The 21,347-nt window shown below is 41.5% G+C and overlaps 1 protein-coding gene across 10 annotated transcripts in view; it reads left to right on the forward strand.

Annotated features, from left to right (window-relative positions):
* The first annotated feature begins 11,003 nt into the window (after nt 1-11,003).
* The window catches only part of LOC115285638 (WASH complex subunit 2-like), a 57,662-nt gene continuing 47,318 nt past the window's right edge, over nt 11,004-21,347 (forward strand). For 6 of the 10 annotated variants that reach the window (XM_029932131.1, XM_029932134.1, XM_029932140.1 and 3 more), the window contains exons 1-5: nt 11,004-11,126; nt 11,223-11,345; nt 12,107-12,271; nt 18,593-18,655; nt 21,043-21,216. In XM_029932131.1, coding sequence (XP_029787991.1) covers nt 11,223-11,345; nt 12,107-12,271; nt 18,593-18,655; nt 21,043-21,216 — 525 coding nt within the window. In that variant the 5' untranslated portion in view covers nt 11,004-11,126. Of the gene's footprint in view, nt 11,127-11,222; nt 11,346-11,377; nt 11,465-11,502; nt 11,818-12,106; nt 12,272-18,592; nt 18,656-21,042; nt 21,217-21,347 lie in introns of those variants that run through there. The other 4 variants (XM_029932132.1, XM_029932138.1, XM_029932139.1 and 1 more) reach the window with 4 other exon arrangements.

Genomic DNA, 21,347 nt, shown 5'->3' on the forward strand with positions numbered 1-21,347 from the left:
CCTATCATACTAGGTAGATAGCCAAGAGTGTTGAAAACAGGTACTGAGATATACACTTGTACTCAGATATATTGTTTATAGCAGTATTATTCACAATAGTCAAGAGGTTAAAACAATAGGTAAAAATAACCCAAATGTACATAAACAGATGAATGGATAAACAAAATTTTAGCAATAAAAATAGTGAAGCATTGAAAGAGGACTTCAATTACCTTGATCCTGACCCCAGTCAGTACTTTCTAAATCATTAAATTCTTTCCAGTTTACCTCTTAACTCAGACAAAAGACCTGGAGGGCAAAGCATTCCCTGATAGGGATCAAAACCATCTACTCAAGCAATAAGGACTGCCCTTAGCCAGCAAGCCCCTGCAAAACTGACACCCAGACAACCTGATGGACCTGACCTTTATGTCAGCTGCACTTAGGCACCACCTTTGTCTCATATTTCCCGTATATAAACCTGGTAGTATATTCAGGCATTTATTTTTTTTTAATTTATTTTTTTAATGTTTTATTTATTTTTGATGCAGAGAGAGACAGAGCATGAGGGGGGGAGGGGCAGAGAAAGAAGGAGACACAGAATCTGAAGCAGGCTCCAGGCTCTGAGCTAGCTGTCAGCACAGAGCCTGATATGGGGCTCGAACCCAGGAACGTGAGCTCTGACCTGAGCCAAAGTCGGAGGTTTAACTGACTGAGCCACCCAGGCGCCCCTATTCAGGAATTTAGAAACAGTCTTTTGAGATGTTAATCTGCTGTCTTCCCAGTGTCATTCTCACTGAAATTCGTTCCTTTCTTGTCTCCCCACCACTCCTCTCTTGCCTTTGGATTTTGTCAGTGGCAGTTGGTTGAACTTGGCCTCTTTGGGACCCCTGGAGCCAAGTTCTTGCACCCCAGTGCACTGGCTATGATCCAAAGAGACTACATTATTGCACATGAATTTAGCCTCAGTCCTTCCCTCTTGACCCAGAGGTTACCTTCTGGGCCTGCACTCGGAGGGTTACGTGACTATCCTCAGGTGCAAGGAAAAAAATAAATAAATAAGAAGATAAGGGTTAATGTTCCCTGTTAATGGTGATTTATGACACAGTTTGCATACTTTGTCCTTGAGATAATGGCTATTCCTTTGAAATTCCCCTAAACCCTAAACCTTGCCTTCAAAATGACAAATGTTTTCCTACATAGTAGGATAAGGGGTGCTCTCTTTATCACTTTGTAGCCTTTTTACAACAACCACTCAATTCTGCTTCCGTACTGCCTACTTGCCTGCTTGCTCATTATAAAGAGCTCCAAGACCTTGGACTCAGGACCGCACATTTAGAGTTCTGTGTTAACTCTGTGTGGTCCTGACAGTAATAAAGACTCCCTTAATTCGGCTTCAGTGGTCAGTGGTCTCTGTGTCTCTCGGCATAACAACATGACCAGAAATAATGAGTATCTCCCAGAAACAGGAGGAAACAGGAGATTGAAGACCACATGGGCACCCCCTCCAAAATCTTGACTATCTGAAATCCCTATAACCTAGGCATGCATTGGAGAACAGAAGAAAATTCCTCGAAAGGGATGAGGTGGAATTATCTACCATCCCAGTGGGATGGGAGCTTGAAATCAAACTTAAATTGATGTGTGCAAAGTAACAAGATGGAGTGCTGTAATATTGTGATCTATAATAAAGATATATTAGGTCTTCATCCCTACTCCTAGCACAAAGTTCCTGAAACCCTAGGATTTTCTTAAACGATAAAAGTGAAAAAGATGTCTTTTGTTATTTATAACAAGCCCTTTCCTTTAAATCTGAATTTATGCTAATGAGGTGATATTTGAAAACCCCAGTAGTGTGGGGATTGGTTGCTAGGGGAACCAATTTTGTTATCAAAGGCTAGACCTCAGGGGAAAGGAGGGCTTGGAGGTTGACTCAATTACTGGGGATGTGATTTAATCAACTCTGCCTATGTAGTACTGAAGCTTCCATAAAAGGTGGGGTTCTGAAACCTGGGTTGGTGAACACTGGGAGACACTGGGAGAGTAGCAACCAGCGAGGGCATGGAACTCCACTGCCCCTCCCCATGTACCTTGCTCTATGCATCTCTTCTATCTAACTGTTCTTGAATGATATCCTTTTATAATAAACCAGTAATCTCATAAGTAAAATATTTGTCTGAGTTCTGTGAGCTACTCTAGCAAATAAATCGACTTAAAGAAAGAATCATGGGAACCTCCAATTTATACCCGTTAGTCAAAAGCAAGGGTAACAAGTTAGACTTGAGATTGACATTTGAATTGGGAGGGGGGGCAGTCTTGAGGGACCGAACCCTTAACCTGTGGGATTGGATGCTATCTCCAGGTAGAAAGTACCCTACCCAAACACACACACACATTTGGTGACCAGAGGGGAAATGAAAAAGGCCAAGGGCTATTTTAGCCTTGGAAAAAAATATGTTCATGAAGCATCTCTTCCTAATTACATAAATCTTAATTTTATTAAGTTTCTTTTTTTAATCAAAAAACATTTTGCATTTTCTCACATCATTTTCGGCAGCTATTGAGATGATTCTACAGTTTTACTTTTTTGACTTTTTTCTTCTTTTTATCCTCTTTTACACATTTTGTCCACTCCCACCTTGCACCTCTGGCTACCAGCAATCTAATCTGTTTAATGTATCTATGAGCTCATTATGTTTTTGATTCCACATATAAACAAGATCATACAGTATTCGCCTTTTTCTTGTCTGCCTTATTTTACTTGGCATAATGCTTTCAAAATTCATCCATGTTGTTGCATTGATATAACTATAACTATAAATATAGATACAGATATAGAGATAGAGATGATATAGATGTAGATACAGATATATATAATGATATAGATTGTTCCTTGGTGAGTAACAGATAAAAACTACACCAGTAAGTTGTTGGACAAAGGATTCTTTCTTTGCAACAAATAAGGAGATCACAAGGAATTACTTCCAAAGCCCTGACTCCCTGAGCAAGGGTAAATGGTTCCCTTTTATTTAGGGTTAGGATGAATATTTATCTGGGGAAGCCTTGGCATGGTATGTAATGGGGAGCACAAGGCAGTGCATTCACCGTAAGGAAACACACCTTTATTAAATATTGTATGTTATGTAAATGAGGCTTGTGCTTGTCTTTGGGCAGAGGTCTTAGAATTATAATGAAGTAAAGGAGGTTGTCAATCATTCTGCAGGTCTCTCCATGGTCCATCTGTTTAGGTGTGAGTCCAGGGCTACAATCATATTGGTCTGGGTGGCCTGGGTTGGCAGGAGGTCTTGTCAGGGTGGTCACTATCACTTGAGGGGTGCTTTTGGTTTCCATCTGCCTGAGTTAAGAGACGAGCCGGATAGAAGAGCTTAAGGGAAAATGTGGGACAAAAGTCAGTGAACACAAGCAGATGGGCAGTAAAGGTCAGGTGTTGGGGTCTAGCTGGTTGCACAATGAACATGAGGGTGCATATAGCTATGAATTAGTGTTCTCGTTTTCTTCAGATAAGTACTCAGATATGGAATTGCTGGATATGGTAGTTCTATTTTTAATGTTTTAGGCAACTCCATACTATTTTCCACAGTGACTGCGCCAATTTACATTTCCACCAACAACGCACAAGCATTCCCATTTCTCCACATCCTCACCAACACTTGTTATTTCTTGTCTTTTTTTAAGTTGGTATGAAATGATATCTCATAGTGGTTTTGATTTGCATTTCCCACTAACAATTGTCAAAATGGTTAAAATCAAAAACATAAGAAACTACAAGAGTTGGTGAGGAAGTAGAGAAGAAAGAAGCTGTCTGCACTGTTGGTATAACACAAAGTGGTATAACTACTATAGAAAAGACTATGAGGGCACCTGGGTGGCTCAGTTGGTTAAGCACCCCAGTCTTGATTTCAGCTCAGGTCTTGATCTCAGGGTCATGAGTTCAAGCCCCAAATTGGGCTCTACACTGGGCATTTTTTAAAGCCTACTTAAAAAAAAAAGAGTATGGAGGTTCCTCAAAAAATCAATAATAGAATTATCAAATGATCCGCTAATTGCACTTCTGGCTATTTATCCAAGGAATTTGGAAACACTAACTCAAAGAGATATGTGCACCCCTATGTTTATTGTTTAAGATATGGAAGCAACACGTGTCCACCGATAGATTAATGGATAAAAAAGATGTGGTGTATATATATATATATATATATATATAATGGAATGTTACTCGGCCATAAAAAAGAATGAAATCTTGCCATTTGCAACAAGAAGGATAGATCTAGAGAGTATATGCTAAGTGAAATAAGTCAATCAGAGAAAAACAAATACCTTATGATTTTACTCGTGTGTGAAATTTAAGAAACAAAGAAATAAAAAGAGACAGACCAAAAAACACATTATTAACAACAGAGAACAAACAGGTGGTTACCAGAGGGCAGGTGAGTGGAAGATGGGTTAAACAGGTGAAGGGGATTAAGTGCACACTTACCCTTGGGTGCCTGGCTGGCTCAGCTGGAAGAGCATGCAACTTCTGATCTCGGGGTGGTGAGTTTGAGCCCCACATTGGGTGTAGAGATTACTAGGGAAAAATAAACAAAAATAAATAAACTTTAAAAATAAGAGCACACCTCTCTTGATGAGCACTGAGTAACGTATAGACTTGTTGAATCACTATATTGTACATCTGAAACTAATATAACTGTGCTGGCTAACTGCTGGATTTAAAAAAGAAAAAAGATGGGGTGCCTGGGTGGCTCAGTTAGTTAAGCGTCCGGCGTCAGTTCAGGTCATGATCTTGTGGTTCGTGGGTTCGAACCCCGCGTCGGGCTCTGTGCTGACAGCTAGCTCAGAGCCTAGGCCTGCTTCACATTCTTTGTCTCCCTATCTCTGACCCTCCCCTATTCCCACTGTCTCTCTGTTTCTCAAAAATAAATAAAGAACACAAAAAAAAATTAAAAAAAAAAGAAAAAAGATCAGTGGTTGCTGGGGGTTTAGAAGAAGGGAGGGATGAAAAGGTGGAGCACAGAGGATTTTTAGGGCAGTGAAAAGACCATGTGTAATATAATAATGGTGTGGATTTTTCTTTCATATAAGACTTTTATTATATTGAGGTATGTTCCCTCTAGATCTACTTTGTTGGGGGGTTTTATCATGAATGGATGTTAGACTTTGTTAATGGTTTTTCTGTGTCTTTTGAAATAATCATAGGGGATCCTGGGTGGCTCAGTTGGTTAAATGTCCAACTCTTGATTTTGGCTCAGGTCATGATCTCATGGTTCATTCGGTTGAGCCCCACACTGGGCTGTGCACTGACATTGCAGATCTTGCTTGGGATTCTTTCTCTCTTTCTCTTTCTCTGCCTACTCCCTGCTCTCTCTCTCTCTCTTTCTTAACGTAAAAGTAAATTAAAAAAAAAGAAATAAACATGTTTTTTTATCCTTTCTTTTATTAATGTGATGTATCACACTCATTGATTTGTAAATATTGAAGCACCTTTAATATATTTGCCAGCTTTCTCGGCCTGCAGAGTCTTAAAGTTGTAAGAATAATCTAATCACAATGAAAAGAGAAAATATGACAAATTGTTTACTACCTTTGACTTGAATGCTACTTTTACTGAAAAGCCAAGCAGCTAGTGGCTTACATTATTATGTGTACCTTAAACTAAGCTAGAAGTTATTATAAAATGGAAGATTTCTGGGGTGCCTCGGTGGCTTAGTCGGTTGAGTGTCCAATTTCCGCTCAGGTCACGATCTCACGGTTTGTGGGTTCGAGCCCCGCATCGGGCTCTGTGCACACAGCCAGCTCAAGAGCCTGGAGACTGCTTCAGATTCTGTACCTTCCCTCTCTCTGACCCTTCCCTGGTTCATACTGTCCCTCTCTGTCTCTCAAAAATAAGTAAAAAACATGGAAGATTTCTGTGATCATCAGTATTTCAAAATTACTTCAGATAAAGACTATTTAAGAGTTGTAAATCCACCTTGCAGGTGGTAGTTTGTTGAGCTAAACTTGGGGTTTTACTGGAAATGGGTAACAATGTCATAAATAATTTTGTGTCTTATTAAAAAGAATTTGGTGAGAGAATGGCGACTGGCAAAATCTATCTTGTAGTTAAGAAATCTAACTTGGTAGTAGTAGAGCTTGACACTGTTGGGACATAGTTGCACACATTTGCTGCTCATGCTTCATATACTAGTGCAAAATGATAACAGTGGTAGTAATATTGAGAGTTTCAATTTGGCCAAACTATCGGATCTATAATTCATAAAATAGTAAATGAATATTTTAAAAATAATCATAACTACCATTTCTTTAAAAAGAGCACATAACTTAGTATTATTAAATTTGGTGAGAACTATATTATTAGATTCTTAGGTTTGTGGGTTCTTATAAAACAAAACTCACAAGCCCTCTAGAATAATCAGAACCACAGAGAGCTAGCAGTACATGCAAAGGGACTGGGGGGTTGGTTACAATCCTGCTCTCTAATGCTATGGTCACATCATTTATACCACTCAATTACTTAGAAAATCAGCTGGATTTGAGCACCTTTAGACATGGGTCCAAATTCATTTAAATCTCTTTCTCTCTCTCTCTCTTTTTTTTAATATTCTTTAATGTGGTTTTTTTTTTTTTTTTGATACAGAGAGAGAGAGAGCATGAGCAGGGGAAGGTCAGAGAGAGAAGGAGACACAGAACTGGAAGCAGGCTCCAGGCTCTGAGCTAGCGGTCAGCACCAAGCCTGATGCGAGGCTCGAACCCACGAATGTGAGATCTGACCTGAGCCGAAGTCGGATGCTTAACCCACTGAGCCACCCAGGCGCCCCACTCTCTCTTTTTTTTAATATTTACTTTGTTGTTGTTTTAAGTAGGCTTCACACCCAGCAAGCAGCCTGATTTGAGGCTTCAACTCATGGCCCTGACATCAAGACCTGAGCTGAGATCAAGAATTGGATGTGCAACCCACTGCGCCACCCAGGTGACCCTCATTTACATATATTAATACTGAAGCTACAGCATTGGTCTTGTTATAAATAACCTGCCTCATATTTTAACAGAAAATGTGTGATATTTAAGACTTCTTGTATGAGTTATATAAATGATAGAGACCTTGGATACATTGAGGCTTTAAAAAATTTTTTTTATGTTTTTTATTTATTTTTGAGAGACAGAGAGAGAGAGACAGTATGAGCAGGGAAGGGTCAGAGAGAGAAGGAGATACAGAATCTGGAGCAGGCTCCAGGCTCTGAGCTAGCTGTCCGCACAAAGCCCGATGTGGGGCTCAAACCCACCAACCGTGAGATCATGACCTGAGCCGAAGTCGAATTAACTGACTGAGCCACCCAGGTGCCCCCATTGAGGCTTTTAAAATTATTATTGTTATTACTTTTCCTATTAGTACCTGCAGCTTCAGCAGTGACTTTGTGAAACCACGTTTTGACAGTGAGAAGTTTTACAGCTTTTAAAATGCTGGATGTGCCAGTGGCTTTTCTCATTAAATCCTCTAATATGAATGAACAATGAAACATCTGTTAAACTATTTGGAAATAAGATATCCTGGGTTGTGTAATGCTGAGATGTTTATGTTTTGAACAAAATTGTTTTACTTGTCCCTGACTTTGGTCAATATCCACATTATAGTCATTAACTGAAAAAGAAAGAATATGCCATTGTTTCCACTAAGTGAAAAGTAAAATCTTGTGAATCATAAAAAATCCCAACTTAGTACAACTGCTTAAAATATTGTAACCTTATCAAATTGCACCTGAAAAATGTTTTCTGTTTTTATGTAGGCTCCACACCCAGTGAGGGGCTTTCACTCATGACCCTTAGATCAAGAGTTGCATGCTTTATGGACTGAGTCAGCCAGGTGCCCAGAAACAAGTTTTAATATACTGTACAGTGGGTAGATTTATCTGAATTCTCAGGCATGGTTATGCAAGAGCTCTCTAATATAAACAGATTTAATAAAAAGCATGACTTAAAAACATTGGAAAGGGTCTGTGGAAGAAGTACCAGTAAAGAGAGCAGTATTGAACACACAGGAAGTAGAGTTGAAGAAAGCATCATCCCCGGGGAGGCTGGAAAGCTTCCATCAAGAACACAGTGGCCATTAGTTTTGGGCAAGAGTGGAAGCAGCTTTTCCAGAGACTGAAAGAAAGGGAGCATGTAGCCTTTTGCTGTTGTTTTCCTAGCATCTCTTCTTCTTGCCTTTGGTTAACAGTTACAAATTTCAGTCCCTCTTAGAGGTGGAAGGAATGGGGGAGCCAATCAGATTTTACTTATCTCAGGAATTTGGAAGTTCAGAAGAGAAACACAAGAAGGGAAATGATGAGAACTGAGTCATTCTGATGGCAGTGGCTCAAAGGGGACTCCTGACTTCCTCTGGTTTATGCCCTTCCTAAGACCTGCTTGCTTAGCTTTTCAAACTTAACTGTGAGTTCTGTAGGTTTTTTTCTCCATATTCTATTTTGTCTGTTTTGTTCAAATAACTGCATGAGATACAGATGTGTATACATTGAAACATTTTAAGTATGAGGCAAGAATCCTACTCTTTCTTGCAGAGATAAGTGGGGTAGATAATTTGAAAAAGGTGATGAAGTTACGGAAGGGAGCTATCAAGGATAAGTATAAAGATCAAAGATAAGTGAAAGGACTGCTTCTCAGTGCTGAGGGTTCAGAGTTTTGGAAAAGAGAACTGAGGGAAGGGACGGGTTTGAGTTAGTTGAGAACAGACTAGGGAAAGACTTGAAAATTTAAAGAGCTGCTCTACTGCAGTCCAGATTTAGAAGAAAATCAGGTGATAAGGTTCAAGGTGTGGGTTAAGTGAGGAGATTTGAGAATTGGGATATTGATTGAGGTTATTAAGGCACATTGAGGCTAGGGTAGTTATAGGGCTCCTGAAGTTGCCATGAGGATGTTAGAGATGCAAATGCAGTAATCCGCTCACCTAAATTTTACCAACCAAATGCAAAGGTTTTTGTTTTGCTTTTTTATGAATATGAGACTAGAAGGTTGGTAGGTGGTCACTTAAAACTAAAGTTCCCTTGGGGTGCCTGGGTGGCTCAGTTGATTAAACTTCTGACTCCCATACTTTCACGGTTCGTGGGTTCCAGTTCCGTGTTGGGTTCTCTGCTGTCAGCACAGAGCCTGATTCAGATCCTCTGTCCTCTCTTTGCCCCGCCCTCGCTCATGTTCATTCACTCTCTCTCTCCAAAATAAATACACATTAAAAACAAAGTTCCCTTAAGAGAACTAAGACAAGCTGCAAGGTAAGGATGGCTAACTATGTAGGTTCCCAGCTTGCTTCTTTACTAGCTAACTCTGAATTAGTTACTTATCTCCCTATGCCTCAATTTCTTCAACATATTCTATAACATAAAAGATAATAGTACTTGGGGGCCCTGGGTGGCTCAGTTGGTTAAGTCCCTGACTTCCACTCAGGTCATGATCTTGCGGCTCCTGAGTCGCAGCAGTGCATCAGGCTCTGTGCTGACAGTGCAGAGTCTGCTCCAGATCCTCGGTTTCCCTCTGTCCCTCCCCTACTCATTCTCTCTCTCTCTCTCTCTCTCTCTCTCTCTCTCTCTCTCTTTCCCTCCCTCCCTCTCTCACAGAAATGAATAAACATTAAAAAAAGAGATAGGGGCGCCTGGGTGGCTCAGTCGGTTGAGTGACCAACTTTGGCTCAGGTCATGATCTCAGAGCTTGTGAGTTCGAGTCTGTGGAGGGCTCTGTGCTGACAGCTCAGAGCCTGGAGCCTGCTTCAGATTCTGGTTCTCCCTCTCTCTCTGCCCATCCCCCTGCTGTTGCGTGCCCGCGAGCTCGCTCTCTCTCAAAAATAAATAAACATTAAAAAAAAGCTTTAAAAAGATAATAGTACTATTTCACTTGGTCATTGAGAGAATTAAATGAATTAATATGTATAAAGTGATAAATACTGAGCTATTTATTATTAAAGGGAGACAGATACAAATAAATGTTAGCTATTATTATTAAAGACAGATTAGAGACAGAGATCCAAATAAACTATAACACAATATAATACTTTATGATATTTGTACAAACATATAGAAAATAACTGACAGGGGCATTTACATTATACTTGGGATAATCAGGGAAGTTTTCACTGAGGAGTTAAGAGTCAAAAACAAAAGAAAGCGGTGAGATCTGTTTAATGCTCGCCATAAGGCAGGCATCGTGATAGCTGTTTTAAGAATAGCATCACATTTTATACCATGTTCCTGCAAGATATGATGTCCCTTCCTTTTATGAGGAAGAAAGCTAACGGAGGTTAAATAACTTGCCCTTGGGTACAAAGGAATGAAAAGAAACTGGAATCTTTATATGTTATTTAGTTGGTCGGGCACAAGCGGGACTCCGCAGAAGCAATTTAAAGGATGCGTGAAATAGACTAGCAGGATCACTGAGCGCTAGTGGGGAGCTGGGAGGTTTGAAGATACAGTTGCAGCCGGGATCAGATTATAAAACGTATATGTTTGTTTTACGAGAAGTCTGGGATTGAATCTGAGGGTAGTAATGTGCAGGGAGTAAGGGATTTTAAGCAGACCCTACGTAGTGAGTTGAAACCGAGCAGTTGAGCAGGCAAACTGATGACCAGTCTGGCCAGTTACTCTCCACTTACTGAGCGCCTGTGCGCCAATCCCACGAAGGGTAGCGGAGATACAACAAGGAAAAGACGCAGCCGGGGCGAGCTCTTGCCCCCCGGCGGGTTGCTCCACAAGTTTTTCTCGGGCTCCCCTCCTGAGACAAGGCGGGCTGGCAGCGTTCTCCTCAGCGGCCGCCTACGCTCGCCAGGTCAAGTGCAACCCGGCCAAGCCAGGTCAAGTGCAACCCGGCCAAGCGCGTCCCTTCTGCACCCTCTGGCGTCAGCATCCTCCCTTGCCTCTCTGCTTCCACCCTAGCCCAGCGTAAACCTCCTAACTCAAGCCGAGTGGGCGGCCCCTTCTTTCTTCCGGCGCCACCACACATCCGGTCACGTGCGGGGCCAGTCACGTGAGAGTCGGTCACGTGCCTGGGCCGCTGGGCTCGGGGCTGGGGTTGGGCTTTCGCAGACCTGCGGACCTCGGCGGGTGCGGTGGTGGCTGCCCCGTAGGCCACAGAGCTGTACGACTGGGAAGGTGAGGGCGGCGGGCCAGGGTCTGGCCGTGGTCGGGTCCGGTCAGGGTCGGTGCCTCCCCCAAACTCAGTGCCTTTTCTCATTCTTCTTGCTGCAGATGAACCGGACGACCCCCGACCAGGAGCGGGCGCCTGCGTCCGAGCCTGTGTGGGAGCGGCCCTGGTCGGTGGAGGAGATCCGCAGAAGCAGCCAGAGCTGGTCGCTGGCGGCCGATGCGGGCGTGAGAGGCGGGCCCCGGGACGGGAGCGGAGGGCGGGCCGCCTGACGCGGCTTGTGAGCGGGAGGACCGGAGCGCGGATTCCTTCTCCACTTGGTCTATCCTGCTGCCCCTGTTCTTGCGTTAGTAACGCATCCTGTCCCCAAAACGCCACCGTGGCAGCCTCCAGGCACCTGGGTGGTGGCGGGCGAGTCCTTAGCCGGCTACGTTCCCTCACTCCGACTGCAGCCGAGGCCCAGGGTTCTCTTCCTTGTTTGGGTTTTCTAGCGATGCACCCATCTCCATCCTGATGGAGACCGATTAACTCCGCCGCGGCATTGCTAGAGCACTAGTGAGGCCATTTCACGTTGGGACCCGGAGGTAGACAAGCCTGTATATGGATATTCTGGAGTGGGATTTTAAGGGCCGGGAGCCCAAGACGCCCCAAACTGTGATTCCAAACTCCCATATGATCACGATTTTTTGGATAAGAATGGTAATTTGTTATTTTGTCCTTGATCTGGGATTCCTATAGGATGATAACCAAACAAGACTTTAAAAGGCCTCCAGAAACGAGAAAGCAAGTGTCCATGGACTCCTTGCCACTGTTTTGATGAACTTTCTTAATGTTTTTCAGTGCTGCTTGGTTTTGGGTACTGTCAAAAGCAGCTTCTCTTAGTACCAACACACATACACAAAGTTAAATGAAATGGGCTCTTTTGTGTTTTGACACACAATCGACTTCTATGATACTGATATTACTGTACCTTTATTTTTTTAAATAGCTACTACAGTTTCTACAGGAATTCTCACAGCAGACTATCTCTAGGACCCATGAAATCAAGAAACAAGTGGACGGACTAATCCGGGAAACTAAAGCCACAGATTGTCGCCTACATAATGTCTTCAATGACTTCCTTATGCTGTCTAATACCCAGTTCATTGAAAACGTGAGTTACTTAGTTATGTCAGACTTATAAACAGTGCTTTCTAGAGGAGCAAGAGTCCCTTGGGGGTATTAAATGATGTATTACTAGGTACTCTCCTCAATTTTCATAAACATAGGGATTCTTGGAAACTGAAGCTTCTTTCTCTAGGATTATTGCCTTTTTAAATTAGTACAGTTTGTTTTCTCAAGCCTTTAAAAAATCTAACAATAATATTTTCTTACATTCTAGTTTTCCATTCCTTTTTAGTTTTGGGAATAGCCAGCAGTTGTGCTGACTTGGGTGGCATTCCAACAAGCCTTATTGTGGGCATGTCCCGGAAAGGCATGTGCACCTGGTCTGATCCTCTCTGGACCAGCAGGTGGCTGCACTATTGATTGTGTCCATTATGTTTTGATAAATTGTATTAAAGGCATGTGTGTGCCTACTTGAAATATTCTTCTTTTTTTGTTTTGGAATTTTTTTTAATGTTTATTTTTGAGAGAGAGAGAGAGAGTGAGAGAGAGAGACACACACACAAAATCCAAAGTAGGTTCCAGGCTCTGGCGTGTTGGCACAGAGTCGAACGCAGGGCTTGAACTCTTGAAGAATCATGAGATGATGACCTGAGCCGAAGTTGGATGCTTAACTTACTGAGCCACCCAGGTGCCCCTGGAATATTCTCTATTAACATTTTGTCATGATCGCTGAACCTGTGGTACAGAATCATCTGTAAAAAGATTACTGGGCTCAGGGTGCCTGGGTGACTCAGTGGGTGAAGCGTCCAACTTCAGCTCAGGTCATGACGGTTCGTGGGTTCGAGCCCCACGTTGGGCTCTGTGCTGACCACTATCTCAGAGCCTGGAACCTGTTTCAGATTCTATGTCTCCTTCTCTCTCTGTCCCTCCCCATTCACACTCTGTCTCTCAAAAATAAATAAATGCAAAAAAAAATAAAAAAGATTACTGGGCTTTAAGCCATGTGTGATTTTCTCTGTATATTTATTGACTTTCTAAGTGCTGTATCCTAGAAATACATACATAAATTAGTTAGAGCCTCTCTTTATTATTTATTTATTTACATTTTTATTATTTATTTTTGAGAGAGAACATGAGTGTGAGAAATGGGAGGAGCAGAGAAAGAGAAGAATCCAAGCAGGCTCCATGAACTCTGAGATCATGACCTGAGCTGAAATCAAGAGTCAGATGCCTAATCAGCTGAGCCAGCCAGGGCCCGATAGAGCCTCTCTTTAGAGAAGCTCACAATCCTCCGTAATAGTGTAATTCCAGAATAGGAAGGAAGCAAGTGTGGCTAGAGCCCAGGGAGTGAATGAAGCGGGGATGGTTAAGATGAGGATGGAGAAGAAGCTTAGTTAAGCTGACCTGTATTTCTCAGAGGGAGGTTACCTTTCTGAGTGTCAGCCATAAATCATCTGTGGAAAGAGGATTATTAAAGTACGTACGCTATTTCCTGAGATTGTTAGGTGCAAAGTAGTAGAAAGGATTTTGAGAATTGCTAATTTGTAAAGTCCTTACTCAGGATTGTTAAGAGAAGACCAGATACCATCATGCAGGTATCTTATGCAACATGGCTGTGCTTTTTTTTTTTTTTTTTTTAGTAGTTCAGGTTGAATTGCCTTGGCCAGCCGTTTTGGGAAACTGTAAAATAAGGATCTTAATAAAGGTGTTAGAGATCTCTTTGCCAGTAAGTTTAAAATACAGCCAGTATTTTAGTAAAATCTGTAGTCACTTTTTGGTCATCAATGTAGAGTGGCCGTGCTTGGTCTCAAGCATCTTTCTCACTGGCGGAGGCACTTTACAGATGTATGCAGCCAATCACCTTTTCATCAAGCCAAATTTGGTGTCCTTTCTGGAACTTCTTGCTCTCATTTTGTGCCTTTCTTGCAGGATCAGGTGCTCAGCTCTTCTCTTCAGTCAGTGTTAGAGATCTCGATTGGGCATGGAGTAGAATTGGGAAGGGTCCTTTTGTAAGCAATGTGCCTGTACCACCCGGTACTGGATCGGCACCTGTTTGAATTTTGAGAGGGGTAGATGGGCATCAAACTTTTTTCTGAATCACAGCCTTCATGTGTTACTCATTTTTTATTCAGCTGTTCTTTTCTGGCCAAGTTTTTTTTTTTTTTTTAAGTTTCTTTATTTATTTTGAGAGCTAGTATGCAGAGAGAGAGGGAGGGTCAGAGAGAGAGAGAGGGGGAGAGAAAGAATCCCAAGCAGGCTCCACTCTGTTAGCACAGAGCCCGACGTGGGGGTCAATCTCATGATCATGACCTGAGCTGAAATGAAGAGTCAGATACTTTAATCTACTGAGCCACCCAGGTGCTCCCTGGCCAAGTTGTTTTAGATTTTTGGGTTTTCCTTGAAGTAGTGAGTTTTCTTGTGGGTTTTTGTTCTCTTTAATTTTTTTTTTTTGGTAGTAGTTCTTTATTTCTGTTCACTTTTTGTATTCTCTGTTTTCCACTCATCTTTCCACATCCTTAGTCCTTATGCTTCTTGCCCTTCCATTCTGCAGCCAGAATTCCCCTTTCACTGTGCCTGTTGCCAATGCCAAGTTTAATTGCTTCTCAGACCACCGCGTAATGCTATGTGTTATGTGTTCTTCTCATTGGTGACAGAACATGATGTTAAGAGTACGGCTAATGCTTAATCAAATGCTGAAAAAAATCTACATGCTGTTAATACATTTGGCATTGATTTGGCTTTTTATGTGTTTTCTTCAAACCCTGGCATTGGTACTCTTGTATTACAATTCTGGCTTGAATGATGGTACCATTTGGTTTCATGGTAGTTTATTGGAAAGGGATTCAAAGGTAGGTTTATGGGTTTTAGTAATTAACCTCAAAAGCAGGTACCAGGTTGAAAAATGCATTACAGAGTTAGTGAAACTAAAGAGCAATCAGGACTTTCTAGGGCAAGAGAAATGAGTACCTTTAGTAAAGGCTCAGGAGGGAATTAGGAAGGAGGAGAAATACTAATTAGCAGTGGCCAGTGCTCAGTGTGTTATCAGAGGGATTCATTAAGCTGTTAATTTAGGAATTTTGTCCTAAAACATTAAGTGACCTAGAAATGGTTTTTTTTTTAAGGTTTATATTTTTAGTTATCTCTACATCCACCATGGGGATCAAATTCATGACCCAGGTACTCCAAATGTGACTTCTTCAGTATAGCATTTCTCATGTTTATAATTTTACATTTATTGGGGCACCTGGGTGGCTCAGTCAGTTAAGCGTCCGGCTTTGGCTCAGGTCAGATCTCATGTTCGTGGGTTCGAGCCCCGCGTCGGGCTCTGTGCTGACAGCTAGCTCAGAGCCTGGAGCCTGCTTCTGGTTCCGTGTCTCCTCTCTGCTCCTTCCCCTCTCATGCTCGTCTCTCTCTGTATAAAAAATAAATAAAAAATATTAAAAAAATGTTTAATTTTACATTTATTGATGTGATCTGATGTGTCAAATGTATAATTTTACATTTATTGATGTGATCTGATGTGTTACCCTACTGAATCAGGCCCCACATTTTTTGTAAATGTTGTATTCCTTGGGACCAGTATGCTTTTTTTTTATTTTAATTTTTTCTTTTTAATGTTTATTTTTTTGAGAGAGACAGCACGAACAGGACAGGGGCAGAGAGAAAGAGAGACACGGAATCCGAAGCAGGTTCCAGACTCTCAGCTGTTAGCACAGAGTCTGACGTGGGGCTTGAACCCACGAACTGCAAGATCATGACCTGAGCCAAAGTCAGACACTTAACCCACTGTGCCACCCAGGCACCCCATAGAGCCAGCACACTGTGTAGGAACCTAGTGAATATTTGAATGAATGAAGGGAAGAACACATGAATGAAAAGGGCCAGGGCTGTGTATAATTTGTTAGGAAATCCTCAGCCTCTAGTCCCTTTCCTCCGGTTCACCACCTCATCTCTTCCCCATCTCCCCAAATGAAGAAAAAAATCCTTTGAGGGAAAATATTCAAGATGTTTAACACCTCTGAGAATGGTTACCTGAATTAAAAATGATAAAAAAAAAAAAAACCAACACATGACGCTGTGAGGTTAGCCTGGTCAGAGTGAAGAAAGTTAGCACTGATTGTCTGCTGTGTGCTGAGTGCCTGAGATCCATAGTCCTAGTTACTCTTGGAAGATCCCACGAGTCTCGTGTATTTGCTGTTTGGCTCCTTACAGGTCATATTTGGTCTCCAGCCACAGGCCACTGGTGTCATGAGGTAGTTTTTAATGACAAGCAGGAGAAAAAAGTAGGACTTTGGAGCTATTCAGACAGTGTGCTCAACCTTTTAGGTTAAATGGTCTCGCTTTTTAAAACCCGAAGTGACCTTGGTAGGTGCCGTGTCTAAAAGTCTCAGCTTTAAGATCTATTTCCTTTTTTGTCCCTGTCTTTGAAAATTACCCCCTCCAAATTTCTGATCTTTATAGAATAGTTCTTTTTTTAAAGTATGTGGAAAAAAGCAGCATCTGAAATTTCAGGTGGTGCAGAGGTGCCTTCTAACATTCTGACATATAAATTCTAAGTCCATTTCCTGTGCAGACATTGGCCTGTAGGATTTTCTTTAAAAACATTTTTTTTAAAGCTTATTTATTGGGGTGCCTGGGTGCCTCAGTCGGTTAAGCATCCAACGTCAGCTCAGGTGGAGATCTTGTGGTTTGTGGGTTCGAGCACCATGTTGGGCTCTGTGCTGACAGCTCAGATCCTGGAGATTGCTTCAGATTCTGTCCCCCTCTCTTTTTCTCTGTCCGTCCCTGCTCATGTTATATGTGTGTGTGTGTCTCTCTCAAAAATAAACATTTAAAAAAGCTTATTTATTTGTATCTCTGTGTTTTTATTCCTATGTGGAGAGTGTAGATCTGCATAGATGTATCTGAGCACTTCTGTGTGTAGTATGAGATAGGAGGTTACCTTGTTTTTTCCCCTCATAATTGGTAGGCTTTATTTTACAGTTCTTCTTGCTTACATGTGTGAATGTATGTGTATCCATGTTTATGTTTTTTTAAATATAAAATTAGGCTTACATATAATTGCAGATCAGTTTCTTGCCTCTGTATTTTATTATGCCTATCTGCTATATGCCAGTATCGCAATCTTAAATGCAGCAGGTTTCTTTCTTTCTTTTCTTTTTTTTTAACCTTTATTCATTTTTGAAAGACAGAAACAGAGCATGAGTGGGAGAGGAGCAGAGACAGGGGGAAACACAGAATCTGAAGCAGGCTTCAGGCTCAGCACAAAGCCTGATGCGGGGCTTGAACTCATGAACCATGAGATCATGACCTGAGCTGAAGTCAGACATGTAACCGACTGAGCCACCCAGGCACCCCAAATACTGCAGATTTCTAATAAGTCTTAGAGCACATCCCCACGTTTTTTTTGGGGTTTTTTTTTTTTTTTTAACAGTTAAATAGTTAAAAAGTAAAGGAAATCACAGTGAGCTACTGGAGCCATAGCTCTGTTTTGAGCCAGCCGGGTGCCCTGCCATAGCCTGGTTTTGGAAAAGAGATGCCTGCCTGCTAATCCTGTACTGGTGGAATGCTTGACCTTCTGGCAAATCGTTGGTGGGCTTGGCTTACCTACTTTTCATATAACAATGGGATGATAAGGGGGGTCATAAGGGACTTTGTACTATTTTTATAATAAGGGGATAATAATACTTTATCTATCATTTGAAGCAACAGGATGAAAATCATTTTTACCATTTCCATTGCTCAGAGCGTTAAAGTTCTTGTTACCTAGAGATAAGTTCTACCAGTTGAGATTTTCAGTAGCCTCCCATTTAAGCATGTGTGTCATTGCCCTGTCAGTGTTAAGTGTTAGGTTAAGCCAAAAGGTATGGAAACTGGTATCTTCATTGTTTTTGTGATTCTTTGGTCAACATGAGATTGAACTTTTTTTCATGTTTCCTAGTCATTTGTATCTTCCTAAATTTAATTTTTGGTGGATTAACTACTGTTCTTTTTTTTTCTGTCCTTGGCCAATGGCCTCAGTCATTTGTTGAGTAATCATTTCTTACATGACTGTCTTTATTGTGTGTTGAATTCTTACATTACGATTTATTCCAAATGATATTTTGACCATTTAAAAATGAATTTATGGGGCGCACCTGGGTAGCTCAGTCAATTAAGCAGCTAACTTTGCCTCAGGTCATGATCTCATGGTTCGTGGGTTTGAGTCCCACATCGGGCTCTTTGCTGACAGCTCAGAGCTTGGAGCCTGCTTCAGATTCTGTGTCTCCCTCTCTCTCTGCCCCTCCCCCACTCATGCTTTGTTTCTATCTCAATAATAAATAAAAACATTAAAAAAATTTAAAAATGATTTTGCTTTCTTATTTAGCGTGTATATGATGAAGAAGTGGAGGAGCCGGTCCTCAAGGCTGAGACAGAAAAAGCAGAACAGGTACTTGCATTAAATTACTCTCTATGAGTTCTTGACTTGGGAAGAAAAGTGGTGGAAATCTGTAATGTGGCTGGTAGGAGACTGTGGGCAGACGGATGGTTACTGGGGGGAATGGGAAAGGCTGCTCCTGACAGCCCAGGAACTGAACTCTGGTTTATTTCTGAAATGCAGTGTTTTAAGAAGTATGTAAAGCTTTTGAATTCTGGCTTTAGAGCAGAGTGTAGGTCAGTGGAGATTTTCTGTAAAAGGGCAGATGATAAATGTTTTACATTTGGCCGGCTACATTCGTCTCTTGTCTCCTTCCCTTCTTTTTTCTCTTTCTCCTCCTTCTCCCTGCGTGCCCCCTTGCCCCAAATGTAAAAACCATTCTTACCTTGAGGGTTCTAGAAAAACAGACCATAGACTGAGCTGTAAGTTATGAGTTCTTTGAAGACCATGCTTCCCTATTGTTTCATGACAGCTTGGCTCCTGCCAGTTGGAAGTGACTGAGGTGAACGGTGGTTTAGTGCATGTACACTTGAGTGCCTCCTGCGCACTGCAGGATGTGGTAGCACAGCGAGCATGGAATGTGCAGTGAACATTTACTGACTCCAGTGAGATTGCAGGGAGCCGGTGACTTGAACAGACTTGACCCTCAAGAGGTTATGGTGTTGGCTGGGGCAGTAGGACGAAACGTGTTGGAGCTGCTAACTGTTCTGGAAGTTCAGATGAGAAGAGCTCAGTGGTATAAGCAGGGAAAACCTATAAGGATAAAGTGTGAGCTCGGTGAAGAAGGAAAGGCCAGATTTTAAGGCCATTTCATGAGAGAGAAAATGCCACGAGCTAAGGTTCAGAGCTGGGGGATGTGTCTGGTATTTTACAGACAATGTTAGCGGAAGATACTGGTGGTCAGGCAGGGGGAAGGGAAAGGGAGTGAGTGGTGGGTGCTGGAGGGCCTCATAAGCCAGGCTAAGGAGTAGAGGGGCAGCAGTTTTCTATCTTTTTACGTGTTCTAGATACATAAACATTCTTCCTGGGTGTTGTCACATCATGAGCCAAAGCAAAGACCTTCTGGACTTTGTAGCTCTCTGGCAGAAGTTGTACCCTTTTCTTCCCACTTAGAAAAGCACTGGAATGTCAGTTTATAATCAAAGTAGCCTTGGCTTAGCTCTAAGAGAAAATACAAATCACTTGTAAAAGTTATTACTTCTTCAGCTGTTAGACAGGATGGGATATTAGAAACCAACTATAGTTCTGCCTAGCCCCAGCTTTAAAAAAAAAAAAAGTTACATTATTTTTAATGATTAACCCAAAAGATTTGCTAACCATTTAAATGCAGTGGTTTGTGGTTAAACCAAGTCAGGGTTCAGGTTGACGTGATGAGTGTTTAGTGAACTATTTTTAAGAAGCTACTGTGTAATTATTTCACAATCTGTTTTCACACACTTAGTGCAGAATTAGTTATCTAACTAGAACCAAGCACACTACAGCGGAAAACAGATGCAGCCAGGACAAAAAAAGCTGCATTAGAAAGATTTCCATACTTGAGGTCAAAATATAACAAACTCATAAGAGTTTTACCTTTTGTCCTTTACAACAGCACTGTATGGTTTGATTCTTTCTATAATTAGGTGTCAACTTCTAAGAGTATTTGTGAAGAGGGGAAATGACACTAAATTTTTTTTTCAATATTTCTCACAACTGATGACACAGTTGTGTGTGTGAGGGGACTGTCACTGACAGCTGCTGTTGTAGGAAACGGTGGCCTGTTGCGTATTTTCAGCAGGTTGGTGATAGGTACATACTTTTGGTGGGGGCATTGTTCCAGGATGGTATACAAGATAAGTTAGAAATACTACCAGTTGGTTTGGAACACATTTATAAAATAATCATAATTATTAGTTTTTTGTTTTTGTATTTTAACCAATTGAAAGATGACATTTCTGGCTGGAGTTTGTTTCTTCTAAGTTTTAACTTCTGAAATTGTCCAAAGGCCCATTAACCAAGGTTAGTGGGGTCCAGTCATGGTGAACCTGCAAGTCTGTGCCCTTTATTCCTACAGTGGTAGGGGAATGAGGTGCCACTGGAGGACTTGTGACATGCCATTCACAGTTAGGGGATGTGTATATAGGCTACCTAGCCAAACCGTCATAGTGTAGTAGTGCTTTTGTTGCTATAGATGGTAAACTGGGAGCTCTGGGATCTTAACTAGTTTGATCTATGTCTAGAAAGTGCAAGCTTGGGATTTAAAACTTACTCCAAAGTCTCTCGAGGCATTCAGCAGAATTTGACTTGTTAACTTTTGTGATTGATTTCTTTCTTTCTTTTTTTTTTTTTTTTATTAAGGTATTGTATTAGGACAGTATCAGTATTTTGGAGATCTATACTGAACAGTACTTTTTTTGTAGGAGAAGACTCGGGAACAGAGAGAAGTGGATCTGATTCCTAAAGTTCAGGAGGCTGTTAACTATGGTTTACAAGTGTTAGACAGTGCATTTGAACAACTAGATATAAAAGCAGGAAACTCCGACTCTGAAGAAGATGATGCTAATGAACGGGTGGAACTGATCCTTGAACCAAAGGTAAGGACATTCAGTTCATATTATTTGTTATTATACCTGTTGTGTTTGGGGTACTTTACTTGGGTACAGAATTAGTAAGAATGGACTTTACTTTTAGGAAGTAAGGATGGTACTTAGCAATGTCACATTGA

The sequence above is a fragment of the Suricata suricatta genome, chromosome 2 (assembly GCF_006229205.1).
Source record: "Suricata suricatta isolate VVHF042 chromosome 2, meerkat_22Aug2017_6uvM2_HiC, whole genome shotgun sequence".
NCBI classification, from domain to species: Eukaryota; Metazoa; Chordata; class Mammalia; order Carnivora; family Herpestidae; genus Suricata; species Suricata suricatta.